The sequence below is a fragment of the Lissotriton vulgaris genome, chromosome 10 (assembly GCF_964263255.1).
Source record: "Lissotriton vulgaris chromosome 10, aLisVul1.2, whole genome shotgun sequence".
NCBI classification, from domain to species: Eukaryota; Metazoa; Chordata; class Amphibia; order Caudata; family Salamandridae; genus Lissotriton; species Lissotriton vulgaris.
The window spans coordinates 713554035-713578112 of NC_141698.1; the positions used below are offsets into that span (position 1 = coordinate 713554035).

At 42.8% G+C, this 24078-nt stretch overlaps 1 protein-coding gene across 2 annotated transcripts in view; it reads left to right on the plus strand.

Annotated features, from left to right (window-relative positions):
• ITGB1 (integrin subunit beta 1) overlaps positions 1 to 20882 on the plus strand; it is a 446163-nt gene extending 425281 nt beyond the window's left edge. The window contains exons 16-17 of one of the 2 annotated variants that reach the window (XM_086941543.1): positions 8342 to 8422; positions 19402 to 19623. In XM_086941543.1, coding sequence (XP_086797669.1) covers positions 8342 to 8416 — 75 coding nt within the window. In that variant the 3' untranslated portion in view covers positions 8417 to 8422; positions 19402 to 19623. Of the gene's footprint in view, positions 1 to 8341; positions 8423 to 19401 lie in introns of both variants that reach the window. The other variant, XM_086941542.1, reaches the window with a different exon arrangement.
• Positions 20883 to 24078: the final 3196 nt, after the last annotated feature.

Genomic DNA, 24078 nt, shown 5'->3' on the forward strand with positions numbered 1-24078 from the left:
CGTAAATCACCAGAGAACTCAGTACCAATACCTGGGTTACCAGACCCCTTGTCACAGCCAAGGCTTGTTGTGTCCAGCCTGGACACCAACACCGAGGAAAACCAACCTGCATGTCGAGGGACTTCAGGGACAGTGAGTCCCACATCCAGAGTGGCCCAGCTGTCTTGTTTGCTCCACTTCTGCTGAACCAGGACAAAGAGCGAGCTGCGACTGTGGCCACCTGAAACCTCAAAGTGCCTCTACACCAGAATCCCACAGCCCGCATAAAGCCAAGGCTTCGGAGCGGACACCAGCTAAACCAAAGGCTTCGGAATCAACACCGGCTGAACTGAAGGCTTCAGAGCCGAAACAAGTTAAAGAAAAAGCTTTGTAGCTGAAAACGCATAGACCTTCGGATCCGAAACAAGGAAAAACCAAACCTTCGGTGCCAGAAAATCCCGCACCGAAGGGCGCAGCGCCCAAAAAGCAGGAAGTCCTCTCAAACCATCTGAATATAAACAAACGGACAAAGACACTCTGTCCAAAGAAATTCCTCCATCAAATTCTTTGGATACAAAACAAAAACAGTTACATATTGACCCTGAAACCTGGAAACTTCGAGCAACACTTCCTAAAAAACGGACATTAGACCTCTTGGAAGACTACCATATACCTCTTAAGAAAAAGGACATGGGTACTAACCCCTCTCCCATTTACAAAGCTCCCCCTCCTCCACCCTTTAATCAAAATGTATTGATTTCACCTGAAAACTCACCACCACCACGTTTTTTCACCTGAGCCACAAGATGATTATGATGGGGACTGGGATGGGGAGGATGCAGAGGACGCTATTCCACTGGACACAGACCCCTGGGATGATTATGATAAAGACCAGGATCATACTAATGACCACGATCTATATCCCTCCAGACCATCACAACCCGATGACAATATTAGTTTCGCACAGCTTATCAATAGAGCGGCTCAGTACCATGGGGTGGAACTACATACTGATCCCTTAGAGGAGGATTTCTTAGTGGAAACTTTTGCTCCCTCCCCAAAAAAACCCTAATACTTTGCCAATGCTCAAAGGTATGATAAAATACGCCAGCGAGGTATTCAAGGACCCTGTTAGAGCTAGAATACTTACGCCAAGAGTAGACAAAGTATAAAGTCGCTCCTACAGAAGCAATTTACATCAGGGGTCAGGTACCATTAGATTCTCTTGTCGTTTCAAATGCACGAAAGAGAGCAAATTCTTAAGCCACAGGTGACGCCCTTCCTCCTGACAAGGAGTCAAAACTTAGACGCGTCAGGCAAGAGAATTGCATCACAAGCTTCAAATCATTGGCGTATTGCTAATGCACAAGCTCTCCGGGCACAATAAGTTAGAGCTCACTATGAAGAGCTCGAAAAACTAATGCAGCATTTACCAGACCAATACAAGGTTAAAGCTCATTCAAAAGGGTTAGCTTATTACAAACACTTCTATTAAATGCGCCCTCAATGCAGCTGACACAGCCTCGTGTGCCATTAACACCAGCGTTTTGCTACACAGACACGCTTTGCTTCTAATCTCAGGATTCAAGCTGCAAGTACAATTAGCACTTCTTAATCAGCTGTTTGACCCCCCTCCCCCCCCCCCCCCTCCAAAGTCTATTCATCATTAGAGAAAAAAAGACACCAACGCTGCGAAGTCCATGGGGGCCTTACAACTACCTTCTAGTAGGGGCTCCTTTCGTCGCTCCTTTTATAGGGGTGGCTCAAAGACAACTGTGTCAGAACACACCTCATCCTCTTATAAAAGTTCCAATCAATCTTCCTCATCCAGAGGATATTTTCAGGGAGGTTACAGAGGAAATAACAATAGAGGAAGAGGCAGAGGTAACTCCCCACGCACTTCCCCTGCCACCAAACAGTGACTTCCATCCACTACCCCGATCATTCCACTCCTGTCGGGGGACGTCTCTCACAGTTCCTGCCTGTCTGGAATTCCATCACAACAGACAAGTGGGTAAGACAAATTATCCAATATGGTTATTGCCTGGAACTTACCTACACTCCACCAAACATTCCTCCCAAACATCGTGCGATGTCCTCAGAACATCTCACTCTCCTAAAGCAAGAAGTTCTCTACCGGTTACAAAAACATGCAATAGAACCAGTTCCCCTGACTCATCAGGGCACAGGGGTTTACTCACTCTATTTTCTAATTCTCAAAAAGGACGTCTCTCGGACCAATATTGGATCTCAGACAGCTAAATCTCTACATTCAATCTGATCATTTCCACATGGTCACCCTCCAACAGGTGCTCCCTTTAATTCAGCAAGGCGACTTTCTTTCCACATTGGATTTTAAAGACGCCTACTTCCGCATTCCCATTCACGCCGCTCACAAGAAATATCTGAGGTTTGTGGTGGACAGTCAACAGTACCAATTCAAAGTCCTCCCATCTGAGTAACGACAGCACCCAGAGTTTTCACCAAGTGCCTAACAGTAGTTGCAGGTCACTTAAGAAGACGACACATTCACGTGTTTCCTTATCTGGATGATTGACTCATAAAAGCCAAATCACAACAAAGCTGTGTTAAACACATCCACCAAACAATTCAGTTGCTTCCCCGCTTGGGATTCACAGTAAACCTCACCAAATCCCACCTCCAACTGTCCAACACACAAGTTTATCTAGGAGCTACAATAGACACTTGCAAAGCTCTAGCATACCCCAACTCAGTCAGGATACGCAACATACAGGCTCTAATACCAACCTCTACACTTGTTATCAGCTCAGGTGTTTATGCAGCTAATCGGACTGATGGCCTCTTGCATTCTAATAGTCCCTTATGCAAGACTCCAGATGCGTCCTCTACCGGAATGCTTTGCACTTCAGTGGAACCAAGCTCAAGGACAGCTGACCGATCTGGTGTTGTTAGACAGCCGCACCCATCGCTCTCTGCAGTGGTGGAATGCAAAAACTTTCCAAAGGGCGGCCTTTCCTCAAGCCCGTTCCACAAATAGTGCTAACAGCAGACTCATCGCTCGCCGGCTGGGGAGCTCATCTACAAAATCATACCATTCAGGGCCTATGGACTCCATAACAAAAACAGTTCCACATAAACTACCTGGAACTTCTAGCAATTTTTCGAGTTAAAAGCCTTTCAAGTCCATCTAGTCCACAAAGCTGTACTAGTCCGTACAGACAAAATGACAGCAATGTACTATATACAATAGCAGGGAGGTACACACTCCCTACAGCTCTGGCCTCTAGCTCAAAGCATATGGAGATGGGCCATTCCTCAAAAGATATCTCCTTGCGGAACACCTTCCAGGAGTAGACAATCGGATTGCAGATCTGCTTAGTCGTCTGCAACAACTGATCCACAAATGGGAGTTAAATCCTCAAGTTTTCCTTGCATTCTTTAAAATGTGAGACTACCCAGAAATAGATCTGTTTGCCACACACCAGAATGCAAAATGCACAAACTTTGCGTCCAGGTATCCGCACCCATTGTCCAAAGGCAATATGCTATGGATGAACTCGTCAGGAACATTTGCTTACTCTTTTATGCCTCACCCGCTCATTCCATTAGTGGTTCGGAAGCTCCAACAGCATTCACTCAAAATGATCCTATTTGCTCCCACATTGTCTTGACAACCATGGTTCACAACCCTGTTGGAACGATCTGTAGTTCCTCATCAAAAACTACCCCTCTCACCCAAGCTTCTCACTCAGAACCATAGAGAGATAAGACATCCAGATGCCAATCAACTCAACCTTGCGATCTGGCACCTGAAATCATAGTTTGGCTACCTCAATCTTCCGCCAGACTGTATGAACTTCATTAAGGCGGCAAGACGTCCTACCACAAGAGCATGCAACGCAGCAAAGTAGAAACAATTTGCAATTTACTGTACAAACAACAAAAATCAATCCACTAGATGCTTCCATTCAAAACATAATTTGCTATGTCTTACGCTGTAACTTAGCATACATATCTATACGATTGCATCTCGTTGCAATAGCCGCTTATCTACAGAACAGACAACACTTGTCTTTGTTTAGAGTGCCCACTATCAAAGCATTCATGGAAGGACTCAAAATAATAATTCTCCCTAGGATTCCACCCTCTCCAGTTTGGAACCTTAATACTGTCCTTACAAGACTCATGGGCCCACGTTTGAACCTGTGCACAAATGTGAACTACAGTTACTCACTTGGAAAGTAGCTTTCCTTATAGCCATCACATCCCTTAGAAGAGTTGGTGAGCTCCAGGCACTAACCATACAAGAACCATTTTTACAAATTCATCATAACAAAGTGGTTCTTAGGACTAATCCAAATATTTTACCTAAAGTTGTTTCTGCCTTTCACCTCAGTCTGTTGAACTACCAGTGTTTTTCCCTCAACCAGACTCCATGGCAGAATGTGCTCTTCACACAGTAGATGTGAAATGAACAATACTCCATTACATTGAAAGAACTAAATCTTTTAGGAAAACCAAACACCTCTTTGTTGCTTTTTCACCACCCCATAAAGGTAATCCCATTTCAACAACTGGTATTGCACGATGGATAGTTAAATGCATCCAAATATGCTACATTAAAGCCAAACTCACATTAACTATTCCCCCTAGAGCGCATTCCACACGCAAACTAGGGGATTCTATGCCATGTTTAGGGAATATACCCTTAGATAACATCTGTAAGGCTGCAGCCTGGTCTACACGTCACACATTCACAAAACACTACTGTGTAGATGTGCATGCAAAACAAGCTAGCGTGTGCCAGGCTGTCTTAAGAACACTTTTTCAAACTACTGCAACAGATGCAGGTCAGCCACCGCTTGGAAAATAACTGCTGTATAGTCTATGCTGACACATATGATCTACAGCCCATATGCCTTGAACTAAAAATGCTACTTAAGCCCAGTAGGCATTTGATCTTTGCATTTAAAGCTGTAGATTCATATTCATATGCACCCACCCGCCTTTATCTGCTGCAGTATTATCTTACTTAGATACAACACACTTGGACATCTTTCTATTCTTCCTAACTCCATAATCACCCTTTATTGCGAAAACAATCTGGGGATAGAGTCGAAGCCCATTCACACTATCACCATAAGGAGGAGTCTCCTACCTCATGAATAGGTAGAGTTCCTTGAAGAAAAACAAAGTGCAAACATCCAAGCCCAAGACCAGGTTTCGATCTATGCTAACGCATATGAATCTACAGCTTTATATGCCAAGAACAGATGCATACTGGGTAAGTAGCATTTTCCTTACCCATCTGGGGTGGAGAAGTACAGCTCCGTTATCCCTCCCACCATCCCTTTAGTTGTCCGTGTTGCCCACCCACACTAGGAAAAAGATATTGCTATGACGTGGCCTTCCCCATTCCACTTGTATTCCCCGAAGTTTTAGACTTGCTGCACAACAGCCACGCTGCTGTCCAACATGGTTTAAAGGCTAACACAAAGAGCCACGGTGGAAGGGTGTACACTGCCGCACCTCTACCGGTTTTGACCAAAAAATTATAGGGAAACCCGATTGAGGTTTCCTATAAAGTTTCTAACAAATTGCCCACCTCTGAAGACCAGCCACCACTAATTGTCTTAAATACAACATATGTAGACAAATATTAGAGAGGCACATGTACAGCGAAAACTTCAAAACAATCCTTGGATTTATTCCACAACACACGAAAGAGTGACAATGACATGGACATGTTTTGACTTTATGTAATAGATCCATTATTCGTGATTTGTGCAACACAGCCAACGCGTTTCACCCTTGCGGGCTTCTTCAGGGCAAGGAGTGATCCAACAAGCAAGGATATTACGGGGTGTTCGCCCAGGTTGGTAGATGAAACTTCGTGCGAGGTCCTAGCACAAATCTTAAACATGAATACAGTGCTGACCACGCCAGCAGTCACAACTTAAAGAATCGTCGTTAACAGTAGAGGTTTACGAATGGTAGCATCGAGAACCTAAGTGCATCATGTGTTGTGGACTAAATCCAAGGATTGTTTTGTAGTTGTCTCTGTACAAGTGCCTCTTATTTTTGTCTATATAATGGTTTAAAAGGCTCACTTGAGGGTGACCTTTTGGCTTTACAAATGCATATTTTCTTTTAGCACACTTGATTCCCTTTGTCTTTGTTGGTTAGTTTTGGGTTAATACCCACAACCAGCTAGAGAAAATGTTAAATTACAGAAGTGTTGTCAGTAGGTCACAGGAGCTAGGTATTTAATGCTATGCAAGATGCTACTGGGAAAAAAGATAAGTTGAAGGACTTTTTTGTAAATTGATCTCTGAAACCCACACTTAAGATCATCCTTATTTGTACGAGGCATACTATAACTAAATACCCCTTTTGTTCTATGTTTATTACAATGGGAGTTCTATCTATAGTTTCCTTTTTCCAAAGCTCTAGTTGAAGTATACAAGCTTGGAATTATATGAATGCTGGAGGAAAAGGATTCCTTTTTTAGGCTATAATAATTTTTATTTCAAAGGTTTGACACTACCTCTCCTTCACAGGACACTAGCAGGTTATAGTATTTACCTTCTGTGCTTTCCCTGGAAAAGCTTTAAGAATGCTATAACCACTCATATTGCCTTTATTACAACCTCTGACTTGGATGGCAATGCCGTCAAGTCATTTCAACCAATGCAGCTGTTTAATCTGGGGACCAGATACATTTTCTTTTGTTCAAAAGAAATTACAGGGAAGTATATTGTCAAACAAAGTGGAAACCAGTTATGTGCAGCATACATTGAATGTGATCATACCAGCCTTTTCTCCATTGTGTGAAATAACCAAATTATTGTTCCTGCCACCAAAGCAGGCAATTAAGCTGGAAATATTAGCAAATATTTACATTTTGGAAATCTTCAGCTGTGAAAAGTCTGAGGAATGCAGAATCACATAACACTGGTTGGAAGGTAAGTAAGGTTTAGAGAGAGAGATAAAGTACTTAACCTCTTTCAAATCGAAAACCTGATGCGTGTTAAAAGCTACTAATATGTACACAAAATACCTATATAGAGTATTTTATTTTGCATACACCTAGTTATTGTTAAAGCACATTTCGCTAATGATATAGATTGAGTCATAAAAATAAAAGTATAGGATTCCTCTTTGGGACTGTAATCCACTAGTGCTAACTTTTCAGATTTTGATACCAAAAGCCTATTAATTACAGTGTGATAACTTGGAAAGTGCATTTGGAAGTTATAAGCAAAGTACACATTATCAATTCCAAACCGATTTGACGCACATTGTACACTTCATATAACAGGCTGATTTGCCAAACTTGCAGTTTTTTAATGCCTTCATATTGGTGGCTTTAAATTGCATACAATAGCAAGAGGAGATATTAAAACATTTGTTTAAATAACAAACCATTTAACAATCGCCTGCAAGAGTCTGTGAAACAACAATGTGGGCGTGCCAGCTATTTTGGTCACACCAAGTCAAGACTCACAATTTGTGAGATTTAAAAAAACTAGAAGCACATTATGTTAATGTAGAATAGCTTCAAGCCACGTATTTCTAGCATGTAAACGTATTTCTTTGGCCATGGTAGAGCTCATTAACTTTGTCAAATGCTTATCAGATGAACTAGTCAGATATATTAGTCAGAAAAGGTAGCCAACAATAAATTAAAAAATAATTGGTACAAACAACCTTTGAACAGTTTTTGAAATCAAGCTTAAATTTTAATAATCAGTTGTAAAACTAACCATCATACATACAAGCAACATGACTCAATCAACATAGTCTTCAATTCACAGAGTAATAAACAATGCTTCCTTCTTTCCTGTACTCTTCAATCTTTATATTTGTAGTGAGAAGAGACCCTGGACAGCAAATAGAAAGTGGGATTTTTCATTGTTGTGGGTGCTGAAGGAATTATACTGTCTGGTGACATTTCAGTGGTCTCCCTTTCACTGGGACAATTTGCAGGGCACTTCTCACAGCCTTGGTTGGAAGATTTTAGGTCCTATCTTGTCCACACAAATTTAGATAAAGGCAGCAGTCTAACATTTATTTTCAAATTAATTATTTGGACAGTTTGACCAGAATTATGCATGGGCATTTACTATTAGTATATATCCTACATCCTTTTAGACAGCAAAAGATTTTATGTGGCAAATTCCTCATCATTCTAGCTTGGACTATCTATAAGTGTAGTCTTTTGATCTCAGCAGACAGAGTGGGATTTCTTTTCTAGTGGTTTAAAATGACTAATTCATTTCTCCTCCTATTCTGGTGTTTTCTACCTCCTGAGCGTTACTTATGTTTATTGTTCCTTTTCTTTTTATAATTCCCTTGACTACTGCTTTTTCTACTTCAGCAAGAGAATCCCATTTACAAGAGTCCTATAAATAATTTCAAGAATCCAAACTATGGACGCAAAGCTGCTCTCTAAGTTTCAGTTTGTATTTTCTCTTCAGTCTGCTCTGTTTTTTCTTGCATGGTCTTTTGTCTCTATTTCTTGAACAAACAACTAACAGAACACATGATTGTAAACTAATTGCTGTTCGCTTATTTTAATTATGCGAAAGTTGATGCAATGTTTGCTCTGGCGATTTGCAGATCGAAATGGTTTGCTAAAAACTGAAACGAAAATTCTTATGGGAGCACATGTAAGCTGTCAGAACATGCCTTTTATACCAAGTAACAATACCATTACCCAGACTATAATCTGCACCTATCCATATTTTCTATTCAGCATAAGGCTTGAAAATGTATGCAACCGAAGCTCCTGAATTACGTCTTAACAAAATGGCTACATTTTATTGGTGTTTAAAAGCACACATGTGAAATAATGGCATTTTTTTTACAAATTAATCATGCTCTTGCATGTGAGTTTGCGATTGCACCAGTTATTGTTCACGTTAGGAATTCTAATGATGGCAATTGCCCTCTTCCCACATATGGTCACAGAAGCTGCTTGAACTTTCCAATTATCACTAGCACAATGATGTGGACAGTTTCCGGTTAATGATAACTTGGCATTTAAGCAAGCTTGATTTCAGTGCATTAAGAGTTTTAGAATTCAATTCAAAGATGTTAAACTAAACTTAGATTCAAAAACAAAAACATTTTCTGCTGGATCGCTCGATATTTAAGATGGTCTCAATGCCTCGGATTTTATAGCACCTACAAAATTAGCCCTTTGCCATTCACCTAGCATGTTTCAGACAAGTGAATACAGTCCTGACCCAGTTTCTCTGGAGTGGTATGTAACGCCCTCCGGACATGTTTTCAGTCTAGCTGTAATGACTGCATGGCTTGACCAGACACATTCTCTTACTATGCTGCATCTCATTTATTACTTCTAAAAGAATGGTGGTATACATCACAGACCTATCCAGCTTATGCGACAAAGCGATAAGTGACGTGCCCATATTAGACCTATAGGGAAGGAAGATGAGAAATTCCCTTCCCCGGTGACTCAAGTAGTGATTCATTTATGGAGGCTTTATGGAGGCAATTGCTCCGGCAGATGGGTTGGTGGGGGAAGTTGAATCAGATGACACAATTATTGGGGGGGGGGGGGGGTCCTAGGCCGGGTGGCGTCCTTGTCAGGGTTCCGACAGTGGGACACAATGGGTATCCCCACTCTGGGAGATGTCATGCAAAGCACGGTCTTAAAGTCCTCAAGAGTTACAGACTGATTTTCGGATAAATCGCCATCAATTCTATAAATATCTACAGATGCTCCACGCTCTAACTCCCTATCTCCTAGATCTCCATGCTGTACCAGAGTTCAACCTCTTGGAAGGTAAATTATTGACCAGGAATTGGGCACACACAAAATTAGTCGTATCTGTCAATCACTAATAACACATAGCGCCACCACACTTCAGCCTTTTGACGGACATGGCTGAGGGATATACCCACACTAGCCATGACGACTAGTCAGAGGTCCTGATGGCCCCAAGTGAGGCGCCATGTCCATAGCAACTTCGGCTCATCCAATTAAAATACCTGCATTGAGTTAATTTCACTAGACATCGCCTATGGCATATGGGTGCTATTGCTTCAGCGGTATGTCTTTGCTGTGACGTGAGTAAGGGCACCTTTCTACATACGGTGTGGGATTGTACGGCCCTGGCGGGGTGTGGTGTTGTGCCTAGAGGAGGTCTTGCCCTGGGAGATCCTGTTCAACCCTAAAATGCTCCTGCTCCATAGTACTGAGGGGATAGGTGGTAACCGATATAAAAGGAAGGAATGGCCAGGTATCTGCCCCCCAGGGCCTTCCTGGACAATTTTGCAATCCCTTCTGAGAAAGTTTCTTCAAGTAGCCCTTAGCATTTCCTCGGGATCTCCGCTGGATCCTTTACCCCTCAAAATTGTGAAGGAATTCGGGTATGAATTCTTTCCTATTCTCCGCCAGTTATGTGGTCAATCACTCAGCACAAGCACCGTACCGGTTGGATGGAAGCAGGCTGTTATCACACCTCTGCTGAAGAAACCAAATCTCGATCCTAGCTGCCACAAGAACTATCGACCTATTTTGCTCCTGCCCTATCCAATTAAGATCACGGAACATCTGGTTAGTTAGTCCCTGTCCCTCTTCTTGGAGACAAATAACATTCTAGAGGAGGAACAGTTTGGGTTTAGACCAGCCCATGGGCCCGAGTCAGCATTGGTGATGGTACTGGACAATCTACGAATGAGGGCGGACTGGGGCGAGTCAGTAATTCTAATCCTGCTGGACCTGTCTGCCGCAATAGATACGGTGAGCCATGACATTCTGCTGACAAGGCTGGAAACCTTTAGAGTGAAGGGAATGGCGCTTAACTGGTTGTGTGCGTATTTAATCTGAATTTGCCAAAGTTCCACATGGGGTTCCGCAAGGATCATCCATCAGTCCCATCCTGTTTAATGCTTACATGCAACCCCTGATGGGCATCATTAAGGCTTATAACATCAGCGTGATCAACTACGCTGATGACACACAGCTTATGATCTCCCTCAATGGTGCTCAGGCGGATTCACTAGAGTTTCCATGCCTGCATGCATGAAATGGTGGCATGGCTAAAGGGAAACTCGCTCCAGTTTAACAGCGGAAAAACAGAGATCATGTAGTGCAAGGTGGGGAGAATTGCCAGAAGCCTGCCTGCAGACTTTTGGCCTTTAGCCTCGATTGGACCGCTAACACCGGTGAAGACGGTGCGGAATCTGGGGGGTCAGCTTTAATGAAAATTTAAATCTGGAGACCAACGTCAATAAACTGGTGGGCAATTGCTTCACTTTAATGCGAGGTCTCCGAAAGCTGCTGCCTTTTCCACCGGTACGGGCAAGAACTGTAGTCAGGAGTACCATCCTCAGCCGCCTGGACTACTGCAATGCCTTGTTACTGAAATCACCTGGATATCTGATTTCCAGACTGCAGAATATCCAGGCGGCAGCAGCTAAGTTGGCACTCATGAGCCCGCCAATCTTCTACAACTCCAGCGTTGGCTGACCTGCACTGGCTCCCAGTGCCACAGAGGATCCTCTTCAAGTCCTTATGCACCGTCTTCAAAGCAGTACATGGTCAGGGCCTTAAACCACTCCAAGATTAGTTTCAGTGGTACTAGCCCACACGGGCCCTCTGCTCCTCTTCCACTAACCTTGTCAGAATACCTAGGATTAGAAAAGCGACCCAGGGTGGCAGAGCTTTTAGCGTAGCAAGGGCCCGCCTCTGGAATAGCCTTCCAATTGAAATTAGGAAAATCAGTGAATTACTGCTGTTCTGTAAAGAAATCAAGACCTGGCTCTTTCCAAGGGTATAACACTCCTCCCCCCCCCCCCCCCCCCCCCCCCTCCCCCTCAGGGGTAGTAGTAACAGACCCTCATCTAGACGCTCTCCTCTTGCTTTCAAGACTGACTGTTCTTCGTTGCACCTTTCTTCAGCGTCAGGATGCCCGCAGGGTTACAGCGCGCTCTACAAGTGATATAAATAATAAATAAAAAGGCATCTGGTATTTCTAGGCCTAACACTGGTGAAAAGCCACATCGCAAAGTTGTGAAATGATGCAATGCAACCCACTGTGGGTACCTGGAAGAAAGGAATGGCATTTTATGGAGATGGAAGTCAGGTGTGCCCACAAAATCATTCCAAGATTTGGCAACGGTGAGCAGACTACAGGGGTCTGGTTCTTACTCCGGCCCTCTGTGGATTCCCTATTTGATGCAGAAATTCAACTATATAATGCCAAACCATGAGGTCCCCATGCGCTATATCAGAGTTGTATTTCACTTAGTGTATAGGGATGGTACAAATAGAAGAGAACAGGGAACAAAGGAAAAGAGAAAGGGACTTGGAATCACTGCTGTGTTAAGATGAGAACCCTCACTTACTCTTATGATGACATGCTTCATCATAGGGTCCCCTCTTCACACAGGGACCGTAGGGTACCCAGTGTGGGCCACTACTCTCCCGTAGGAGAGGAGCTGTTTTTTTTGTCAACCTCCCTACGAGGTCTATCTTTTGTGTGGGGGATGGAGGGGCTGAGTGCAAACAAAAACATTGTGTGCAAGTTAAAACTATCTTTGTGGGTGAGGACAATTTTTATTCTGATGCATTGAGTGGAGTAGTACGTTGGGTGGTGATAAATACTCCATTAAAACTCTTCTTTATGAAATATTTGAGTTGCAATGCATGATGTTGTCTTGATTGCTCTATGGGTCATGGGAGGGGGGTGATGTGATTGATTGTTTTCTATTACTGTATCATTGAGCATTGACAATAGGTTTGTGTTGCTCTATTTGTATCAGAGGGCCATGTTGGTTCGGATATTACGACTGAAAACTCAAAGGTTGTTGTGGTGGGGAAAAAAATGTGATCTCCCATAAACTGCAAAATGGTTGTGAAAATTTAGTCCACATATCTGTGATGATTTTGTGCACTTTAATAAACCTGCAAATGCTACTCACAAACAAAACATTGTGACTGGATAGAACACCTGGGCAGAAAAGTCTATTAGTAGTGTGGGTCTGAGACCTCACCATATAATATCTCAATCATTATCCAACCCAGTTAGGTTTCTTTAAGAAAACCCGTAGGTCAGTCGTGAGTGGCTGTGGCACAGAGCAGTCTGGCTTAATCAAAGTAACGAGCATAAAGCATTTAGAAGTACCAAAACGGGTAATAAGTAAAAAAAAAAAAAAAACGCAATACAATCTGACACCAGTTCATAAAATTATAGTATATTTATTTCTTTAAATAGACACCAAAACTCTATTGAGGGGAACCGGAGTTATGATTTTTCAAAGATAAGTAAATTTTTTGTAAAGATGCAATAGACTGTTGTAAGCAGTTTAGCCGTTAGTAGCTAGGACAGCTGCACAACAGGTCTGGGGCCAGTCACTGCAACCACTAAGGTCTGAGGGATAGTTATGCATCTGTTCTAGCAATCTTATGGTCCTCTAGGTCTTTTTCTTCTTCAACGCGGTCCAGCCAAGAAGTGTTCCTGATGCAGGATGCTGAAAATGCTTTAGCCACAGAAAAAGGCTGTAGGATTTCCTGGGGCCACTCTGGGGTTCATGATCTTCAGTGTTCGTCTCAGGATCTCCCACAATGCACCAAGGGAGTCCAGTGCATGTCGTTGCCACTGGTCTCCCGGTTACTGATGAATAAATATTTTTCGGGGGGGGGGGGTGCGCTTTGATGACAGTCATAGGGCCAACAGGGGCATGTCTTGAGGGTCAAGACTCTGTCTCCCAACGGGCACTTTGGCATCCAGAGGCAGGCAGATGTCCATTGGCATCTGGGTTCTCAAGGTCTGCAGGTCCCATTAGCTCTTGTTGGTCCTGAAACTTAACAGGAGTCTAGAACGTGGAGTCACTTCTGTCTTGGCACAACTGGAGCTCCTTTCCACAAGTGGGCACGCCAGGCTCTTTGCGAGTCCCTCAGGTTTAGCAGACGAAGTATAGTCCCTCGTACAGCCTCTTTGCTGGGTCCAGCAGGGGAGTCTTTCTGTCTTCTTTGCAGTCCCGTAGTAATCAAAGGACTGTCTGGAATGCCACTTTTATGTCATCTTCGTGTTTGTGGAAGGGGAGGGCTATCTAGCTTGTGAGGCAATAGTTACCACAAGGCCACTCTTCTCATTTTACATCACTTCCTTGGGGTTTGGCCACCAAACAATCCCAAGGTACCCCCTCTACACAAATCCAAGATGGTGCAAGCCTTCTTCCTCTGTGAGGAGTTCTGGACACATTCTTGGTTGTACACCGCATAATGAGCGGCAGCTCCTGAAAAATAGTTTCTGCAACATGTTTTCCCTCTGAAGGAGATGCCAGCCTGTCTTCCTAACCAAAGGAGCAGGCAAGCGAAGGTGTGATCGCAATTTGCTTCACTGAGGTAGCCTCTTTGAAGCTGGGCCGTCTGTGGCCGTCTCCCTTTAATCATTCTGCTGGAGGAGGTCACACCTCCCTTCAGCAATTGTTTGTTCCCTTCTACCTGGGAGTGCTGCACACTTCCTAGCACTGGGGCAGTGTGTTGTCTCTGATGCCAACTACTGCATTCACAAAGAAAAGGCTACTGGAGGTTTGGGTAACCATGTGGTGACTTCCTAAAGTCACCTTGTTATAAAAAACTACCTTAAATCCAGTATCACCAATGAGTCTGGTTTAATGTAACGATTAATTTGATACTTAGGAGTACTATCTTTGGTGATCCCAAATGGATGCGCAGCCTGAGCGATCAAACACCATGTTAGATAGACGGACAACTGGCCTTGCTCCAGTGAAAACGGCAATTTTGTGTTTTTATGGTCAGACCATGTTAAACACAAAAGGGACATACCTTTATTTATAGTATTAAGCACCCTGCCTGGTGGGCTACCAAGGCCTTGCCTAGGGGTATGCCCAGACATGGGGCCTGTGCCTACATTGCCATTGGAACCCAGCTATATGACCCTAATAAGGGTGAAACTGGTCCTGGTAATTTGGCTGGATTGTTCCCATTGGAGAAGAGTCCAGACTGAATTGCATATGGCTGAATCCAAACTGAGGTGGCATGATGTGCAAAATAATGATGAACTAGTATGTGGCCCGAGTAATTACAGGTGGCTTAGATTAATTCAAACGTTCCATCTGTCACTTTTTGTATGCAACATATTTATTCATTTCGAGACTGAACGACAGATTTAGTGCTCACCCTTCCAGAAAACATGAGAGGTTCTACTGTCTAGAGATGAGCATCATCTTGTGAGAAAGCAAACTCCTTCTGTGCTGCCTCATTGTTATTATTTTCCAATTTGAGATCTCTCACTACAAATTTCCGATTTGCTTCCTTCACATGTTTCTCCAGTGGATCATGTGATTGACTTCCAGGAGCTTACAAACCCAGCAACCCAGAAGCTGAACCTATAGGCAATTAATCTGTCTTAATGAGACACCTGTTCTTAGTAAAACCCAGGGAGTGGAAGATGGATGTAGTTGTACAGAATGTCAGATTCTGACCTTTTCTGTATTTCTTATTTTGGGACACTTCTCCTCCAGCCTGTCTTCCTTTCTGTTCAGCAATGAAACCATCAACATTGACACCACTAGAAAAAGAAATCCAAAGAATGGGTGCAAAGAAGCTTGCCTGACGCCAGTCAGAATCAAGAGAGCAGCAAGTTCATTGTCCTCTAGGGATCCTGCATTCATTCATTCATTCAGTCTAGGATTACACACAACAGCCTGTAGAGATTCTGCCCAGGTAGAGAAAAAATGTTGATGCAATTCTTAAAAAATGGATTGTCGCCTCTGCCCAGTCCATCAGCATGGCAACGGATACAACAGAACCTTAAGCTCACAATTACTGCCATGGTCTTTCTTTGTGGCATGGATTAACATGTTTAATTAGGCAAGTGCTGAAAAACATTATATATTTTGTTACCCTTTTACTGACCCTTCCCTGGCTTGCTCTCAAGCCAATGATGCTAATACAGAGGCCTTGATACTAGTCAATAACAATCGTTGCAATGGTAGCAGTAGAAACCAGAGTTGCGCATCCCAGAAAAGGGTATGGCAAAATTGTATTCTGCATTTGTTGACAAATGTTGGTACAAATTGTATAGTAACTAAAATAACAACCTGCTACCCAAGAGTGTTTGAGTGAACGGATAAAATCCATCACACGACTAAGACAAACGCATAAGGAAGCACAACCAATTGTAGGGACAGCTAATTGATCAATGTCCATACTCGCAGGATAGTTAATGATATATTTTAATAGGTCTTTATTCAAGTCAGTCGGGGTAGATGCATAGGTATCAGATAATTTGGAAACAGCCAACACATGTTTCGCCTAAAGAGACTTTGTCAAGACTATTTGTGGCAGTGTTGATCAGTGCAATATATGTCTGTGCCTGCAAGTTAAAGAGAAGAATGGCCACATGCTCCTATTTATTTATTTATTGATTTATTGATTGATTTATTTTTTACCGTGGCTGGAACCTGGTACAGACGTGCAACTCACACGTCTGTATTTATTCTTTGTCTGTTCCTATACACTGAATTGATCATCAATAACTGCAGAGGCAAATGGGGGAAAAAGCACTACTACAGTATCAAAGAACATCAGCAGAAACCCTCTTAATCACCAAAGACTTTCAAAGGGTTGAGAAAATAGTCTTCAGTATGGCCAGGACAGGCTCCGCCCACAATTCAATGTGCTATGTACCTTACCACCACAGTTCAGGTGGAGAGGAACATTTCAAGCCATCAAAACAGGTGACCCTCAGTAAATAGACCATTTAGTCCTCATTAGTGTGCACAGTGGATACTGGATTGCATTCTCCTGCTCTCCGCCCAACATCCCACCAGGGGCATTGAAGACTTTTGCTTCTACTGTAGCTGGTTCAATCAGTATGCTTTAAAAAATTGAAAAAATGCCAATTAAAGAAAGTAATCTACTCTTGAAGTGCAGAGGAAAGGCCCATAGTAAAATTATTGGCTGACGCCTAGTCACCAAAATCGCATTAAATGGATGCTACTTTTGGATCTCCTTGAGGGCCTCTCGTTCAGGTGACTATCAAGCAAGATTGGGGCCAGCTGTGTGTGCATGCTGCTTGACAACATGGGAGTTGCATGGGAGAGGTGAATTGGAGCACAAACTTTCTCCTGCAGAAGTAGCGAGTAGAAGTGCTGAGGAACAGATGTCAGAGAGACAAAGTTGTCTCAGAGCATTTCAATGCACAAAGCTGATAGATGTCCTGGTGAAGTGAAGCTGCTTGGACTGAGCTCAGCAACCAGTGGCAAAAGGCAAAGAATGACCAAGACAGCGGGCAGTCGTATGTGATCAAGCACCCTCATCAAGCAAGTCTCCATACACCACTGTTGCCTGAAAATTGACATGTTTGTAAGAGTAAGTAAAGGGAAAATGTGCTTGGGTGGACCCCAGTGTATTAAAGGCAAATCTAAAACCAGAGCAAACCTTCACCTTGAACTATATCTCTGCTTAGGGATCTAGTTCTCATAGTACTACTCACCTTGAATTCCTCTCCAAACTATAGGAGAGGTGTGGCAAGCTCAACAAAAGTGTACCACATGGGATAACAACGCAAGTACTATTAAGCGCATGATAGAGGTGATAATCCAATGGGTACAAGTCATCCACACTTCACATCGGCGGGAATTAAACACTACTAAGGACCGAGTAAACCCCTTATTTTTAAAAATCTTAAACACTGTGAGGCACAACTAAGTGTGCACTGGGCCTCCCAGAAGGGGTTCAGCAAGAACACACAGCCCTTTTCCCAGCCAACTAGGTAATGGAGACTGAGCTGGAAAGTGGTGACCACGTACTCCGTAGCCCTTTTCCTAGCCAACTGAGTAAAGAAGGCTGAACAGGGAGGGGGCTGGGACATACTCTGTGTATGTGGATAGATGTCAGAGCATGAAGATGGATTATTTTATATTTGAACAGTTTCATTACCAACCTTCTTCCCCATTCCGTCAAAATCTTCAGAAAGCTCTCTATACAACTTAAATGTTTAGCGCCCGTAGATAAAAATTAGAGAAGGTCAGTGACGTTCAGAATTGCAAACACTGAGCATCTAGCTAAAGTCATCTTTAACAAGCTCTGATGTGGTTAATAGGGGGCCACAACATTTCACACTGTGCCATTAACTTTCTTTTCATTATGGCTTTGGTAATGTCAAAATAGTTACTTAATTTGCAGGCAACCGAGATAGGCTAGTAGCAGAAGCAGCTTTGGAATTCACACTGGAGTCTTTCAGCTCACTAGCTGAACTCACCCAGCACCTCCTGCTGAAGGCAGGCAGAGGTAACTCTCTGCAGCGCCCTTCGTGCAGTGCAAGCAGTCATTGGCTGTTTTTTCATCTAAGCAAGTGAGAAGGGCCTAGTAAGGTAAACGCTACATTCAACCAGAAAAATGTCATCCAGTACTGCTCTTGCAAGAAATGTCCCAGACCCAAATATACGTTTATACTTCTGCTCCTCTATTGTAATGGTAGAGTTGGCTCCTCTTTTCTATGTGTACACCAGAGGGAACATTTAGATGAAGATTAGAAAACTCCAATGAACCTTTCTGTGTTAACGTGCATCCCACCTGACTCTGAGAACCAGCCACTTACCCTAAATGCGGTTTAACTATAGTTCTCGGCCTGTGTCCTCCAAAGTGAAACAGAGGACCGGATTTAAAGTTTGATGGATGGGCTACTCTGTTTCAAGCATGACTAATATCCTGTCTGCCTTTTTACAAGTGCATTCCGGTATCCCATCTGACTTATTACAACCGTGCTTGTAATAAAGCTGACAGGATATCTGCCATGTTTGTGGCAAAGTAACCCATTTGCCAAACACCAAATTGCCAACCTCACTGTGCAGGGGACTGATGGGGCAAGGCAGACTTTGGAATCCTTGTCAGTTTTCTTTACCGTAACCACCTTAGTACTGGAGCACACTCTAACTTGTTTATCTTGTAATATTTCAGGCATATGCTCTAGTCAAACGTTCTTTACCTTACTGTTTAGATTTGAATTAGCTGCATTTAAAGAAAGATTGTGCATGCCGCCTCTGATAGTTTGCACGCAAATGACTATTTTTGTTTTGCCTGAATGTGTGAACGCTGGTTCCACAAAGTAATCGGCGCTTGTGGCTTTGGATTGTCTTCATGGGTTGTTTTTTTCATGAGACACAAGAAAAGTAGCAATTGGTTTAGTGCCAATTTGGTTCCAGTATTCACTTGTTGCTAAATTTGGTAGCAAGGGTAGACTTTTGTATAATGTTTGCACCCAAACAAGTGACCTGTTTTACATTAATGCCACACACCTATTGATGACCGTGTGTTTCCCTTTTGCATGACATTAACTTGTTTCAGAATATTTTGTGGTGATTATGGCTTTTTGAGCATCTATTGTTTTTGTTACCAATATCTATAATACAACTTGTTATCCCTCTTTCTAGGGTGAAAATCCAATTTATAAGAGTGCGGTGACAACGGTGGTGAATCCTAAATACGAGGGAAAATGAACACTGCTTCAATTGTGTATGCTCCACAACACTGTATGCAAAGTAGAACTTTTTTAGTCACAATAAGGTAGCTTTAGACCAATACAGCAGAACTTTACTAACTTGAAACATTTTTTGTTTCCTATGCAGTTTTGAATAAATGACATTATGTATAAAGTATTATTTTTTATTTCCAAATTGTGCCATGGGACTGCCAGAAAATGTATACTGCAATGGTTTTCTGGTATGCGAAGGTCACGGTGTGCCTTTCCGACCCTCTCAAACTTACTTTTTTTTTACTATGCAGTTTAGAAACCGTTGAGAGTTGATCAAGGCAATCCGTGTAATGGCTGTGACTCTTTCAAGTATTAGCTTTACAAGGGAATACTGGGTTTGAATTTTGACTCTGTGCTGATTAATCACGCTTTTTGTAAATTTTGCTCAGATCTTTTAGAAATGTATGTGGCTGTAGGACTAAATTGATGCCAACATTATAATCCAAAAATATACAAGACTGGGGTGATCAACTTGAATGTTTATCTCATTATATGTTACATTTGCAACAAGTAGAAAACACCTTGGGCAAAAACGTCAAATGGAAATGCACCTTTAAAGATCACAACGTTTTGATAAATAAAAAAAAATATTCTGCTTTGAATGTTGAATACCTTGTAATGCCAGGGTTACTTCATTTTAGCCATTCAACCTGCATTCTAAGAGTTGCCTTCACTTTGCTAGTGGTTAAGAAATCAAACTAATATCAGTGCCTGATGGCATGAAAGGATAATAATTCATGTGCACCGTAGTGTTGATTTTGATATACAGCGAAATACATTATATGGCTGTTTTTCCCCTTCCTTTCTCTTGATGTGTCTATTGTATCATACTCATGTATTACTAACCTTCATTATTTTGTTTTCGATTTGGTTTTCATTCTATTGTATACGTTTTGTGTGGTATTCTTTGTAAAATCAAACCATATTGTAACATATTATGCTTAGAAATCTGATAGCAGAATTTAGTAAATAGCCTTAATTCATTGGTCTACTGGGTTATAAGTATTTTGCGTTTTGTTTGAGGGAGGGGGTTAGTGTGTGGGGTGTCATTATGTTTCATTATTTTGAAGACTGGTGCTCCTTTATGTTCTATTTCTCTCAAAATTGCATCTGGTTGAACATGCTTTCAGTTTTTTACACAACCTGGTTATGTCTGTTGGTGTCTAGGCTGTAAATTTACATTGTCCTTGCTGCTGGGATTGCTTTTGTTGTGACACATGACTTTTCTCCATCAATGCAAAGTATCTGTTATTGTTTAATGTCCTATGTGATTCTTCTGTTTTTAGTCACAATCTTGTTTTAAGTGCCTTTTTATTTTAATAAGAGTTCACTTTTTACAGTACTGTAATTAAAGTTATTTATTAAATAAAAGTAAAACAATTTGAAGTTGACTTTATTTTCTTTGCATTTTGAGACAATAAGCAAGTGCAAGAAATGAATTATTATTACTGTGTTCTCAAATATTCCCAACTGCATTAATAAACACTTACCATCTATTGGCAAAACCAAAAACTATCTCTCAGAACCAGTCCCCCCCCCCCCCTTTTTTTTTCTCAAGCTAGTGGTTCTCAAACTCATGCTTGTTGGAAGCTGACTTTTTATATAATTTACCAAAAAAGCGGTCTATTGTGTAGAGATTCCAGGTATCCCTTATGATTGGACAGGGGCTTGCTTTAACAATCCAGAGGTGCTCTTTTTGTGGTAGTGAGAGTGAGCAGCCTTAGGCTTAGCAAGGAGGACTGTTAGACATTTGTGGCGTACACACAGTCAAATGATTCTCACACCCTCAGTAAGGAGATGCACACCAATTTAGAAAAATAGCAAAACATTTTATATATATTTTAGACAAGAACTTCTTTTTTGGGTAAACAGTGCTTAATTTGTAAAAAGAAAAAGAAAATGCCAGGGCAGGATGCCACTGCAGCTTGCAAAACACATTGCCTTTACTAGTGCTGCCAGTGATAGAAACGACACAACTATTAACCATCGCACTCACAAGTGTGACAATTCAGCCTATTTCAGGCCCCCAAAGCTCTAAGAATGGTTTGGGTGGCAGGTAACAGTATTTTTTAATGTTTATTGAATGTATAATTAACTGTTGTGGTCCTCTCTAAATTCCCCAGACAGCACCACCTTGTGGCAGACTCTCACAAGCGCTGATGTTGACAATTTTGTGTCCGTGTCGAGCACCGGAAAACACCAAAAAATAAAGCACTGTGGGCAAGTACTTTTTAAAATGGCCGTTTTGAAGAAAATGGGTAAATATAATTGTATTGTCCCTAATGCAATAATGTTATCCTATAGAGAAAAACACATATACTGCATGTAGATACTTTGCCGCGACTTACAATCTTCTGGAGTTGAGGTAAGTGTGGGGGGAGGTCCAAGGCAACACTAACGGGTCACCTCGGGAGGCTCTTGGGCATCCGGGTGCAGAGGTGCTCTTCAGCAGCCTAGTGGTGCGCCGATAGTTTCAATGGGAAAGGTCCAGGGAGAAAGAGGCTGCAAGATGGGGGGGGGGGGGGGGGGGGGAGTCCAGTTGAACCCACTGGCGGCGCTCGGCCTTGAGAGGCTCAGGCACGTAGGGACACTGTCGCTCCACTTCTCCTCGGGCTGTAGGGCTCGTGTGCAATGGTGTCTTTAGGCGTCTTATCCGTGCTGCAGGAGACACTCGCGGTTGAGGGTGCCTGCACAAAGAGACTGCCGGTGGCTACTTGAAGTGCAGTCTGTGAAAACCCAAGGTGAGGTTCAACTCTGGAGGGCCTCCGGACCTCGTTTGCCCCCAACTCAGGCTTGGGGGCACAAGTGAAGTGGTGCTGTCCGGTGTCTGCTTTTCGCAGTCCGGAGTCCTTTTGGTTCTTCATGGGTGCCTGCAGGGAGCAGGAAAGTAGCTCTGCTACTTCATGGGGTATGATGGTTGCTCCTTGAAGTGCTGGCATCCCTCCCAGGCTTTTGGTAGCAGAGCAGGTGCAGGACGAGCCATCTTTGGCGCAATTGTCGGGAATAGCAGACGGGCCGGCAGGGTTGGCGCCAAGTCAGTTGCTGCTCCTCCATTCTTGCTCTTTGCTGCTTTTCTGTGTCCTTAGGGCATCAGAATCTGCTTTCCTGGTGCCAGGGGCTCCCCTGAAATACTAGATTTAGGGGCATTAAACGGAGTGAAGGGTGGTACCCAATTGCCAACTTACCCATGTGGTCACTACACCCCTTAGATGACTACATCCTAATGGGATTAAACCTATTCCAGAGTTTCAAATTTTGTCATCACCAAGATGGCAGAATTTTCCCAAAGGGGGGCTCCTCAAGCAGCTCGCCTTTGGGGTGTGACTGGCCTTATAGTGCACCACACCTCCCTGCGTATCTAATGTCCTGCCTGTCCTGGTGCCAAATGGGCCCAAGACAGGAGGTTTGCATTTTCCCAGTCTGGGGAAACCGTGGTCACATATGAAAGGCCACAGAGGCCTTTGAAACTGCCTCCCTTGATATGCTGATAACTTTGCCATCCTGCTTGAAGGAGGTGACAATATCTCCTGCTAGAGCAGGCATGCTCTCACTTGCAGGGCGTCTGAGTTCTGACCGCGGTGGCAGGCTGATCTACACCAGTCAGTCAGCATAATAGAAGCTGGCAGGTTTTCAGAGGGCACCTCTAAGGTGCCCACTGGTTAAATGTATTAATAAATCCAATACTGGAATCAATGTGGGTTTATTAATTATAGGAAAGTGGCTCTGTATATACTGGACCCCAAAGTAAGGTACAGTGTGCACAGTCCACAGTCCCCAGAGTTTTGGCAGAGGCTAAAGTTAGATATAACCTTACTCTCTAAAGTGGTAGCTTGGTCGAGCAGTAAGGCAGTATCAGAGGACAGTGTAAAGCATTTGTTGTACCCACTCAGCCAGCAAATGGTCTCACACACTCAAGAACTGAACTCTAGGCCAATTGTTTTGTATCAAAAGATAGAATTGTTTTATTTTTAGAACCAACAAGGTATCCAAGTATAATTTCTCAGAATGAATAACTTTAGTTAAATACTTTTCAAATAGGCAATAGACTTTTTGATTACAATAGCTACAGTTGTTGCAATAGGCAACACAATTGTACCCTACCCTTATATACTATCGGTATTATGCCTACTCTTACACCTTGTACCTTATAATTTACCGTATGTATTTGCTCTACTGCTCACTCTTATATCCTGGATAGGCTGGTTGATTACTAGTGCCACTTTGGTAATTTATAACTTATTACTGTGTAACCTACTGTATGCACCTGTTTTTCTGCACATTTGTTTTTCTGCACATTTGTACCACTATAGTGCATTAGTGCACTCTCCCATACCCACCTAATCCTTCAACGCAACATGGACCCTATTCGCAAACACACATACAAAATCAACTACCCACCATCACTCACCAAAAAAGCCGCCAAACGCTTTAAACACAACTTCCTTAGGTCACACCCGGAAACGCCCTTTGCTGACACCTACTTCTCACCGGTCAATGGATCCCTGAACACTGATATCATCTTCCACACCACACGCAGAGCTCAATGGAGAAAAGCGTTCCTCACCCTACTCAGTCT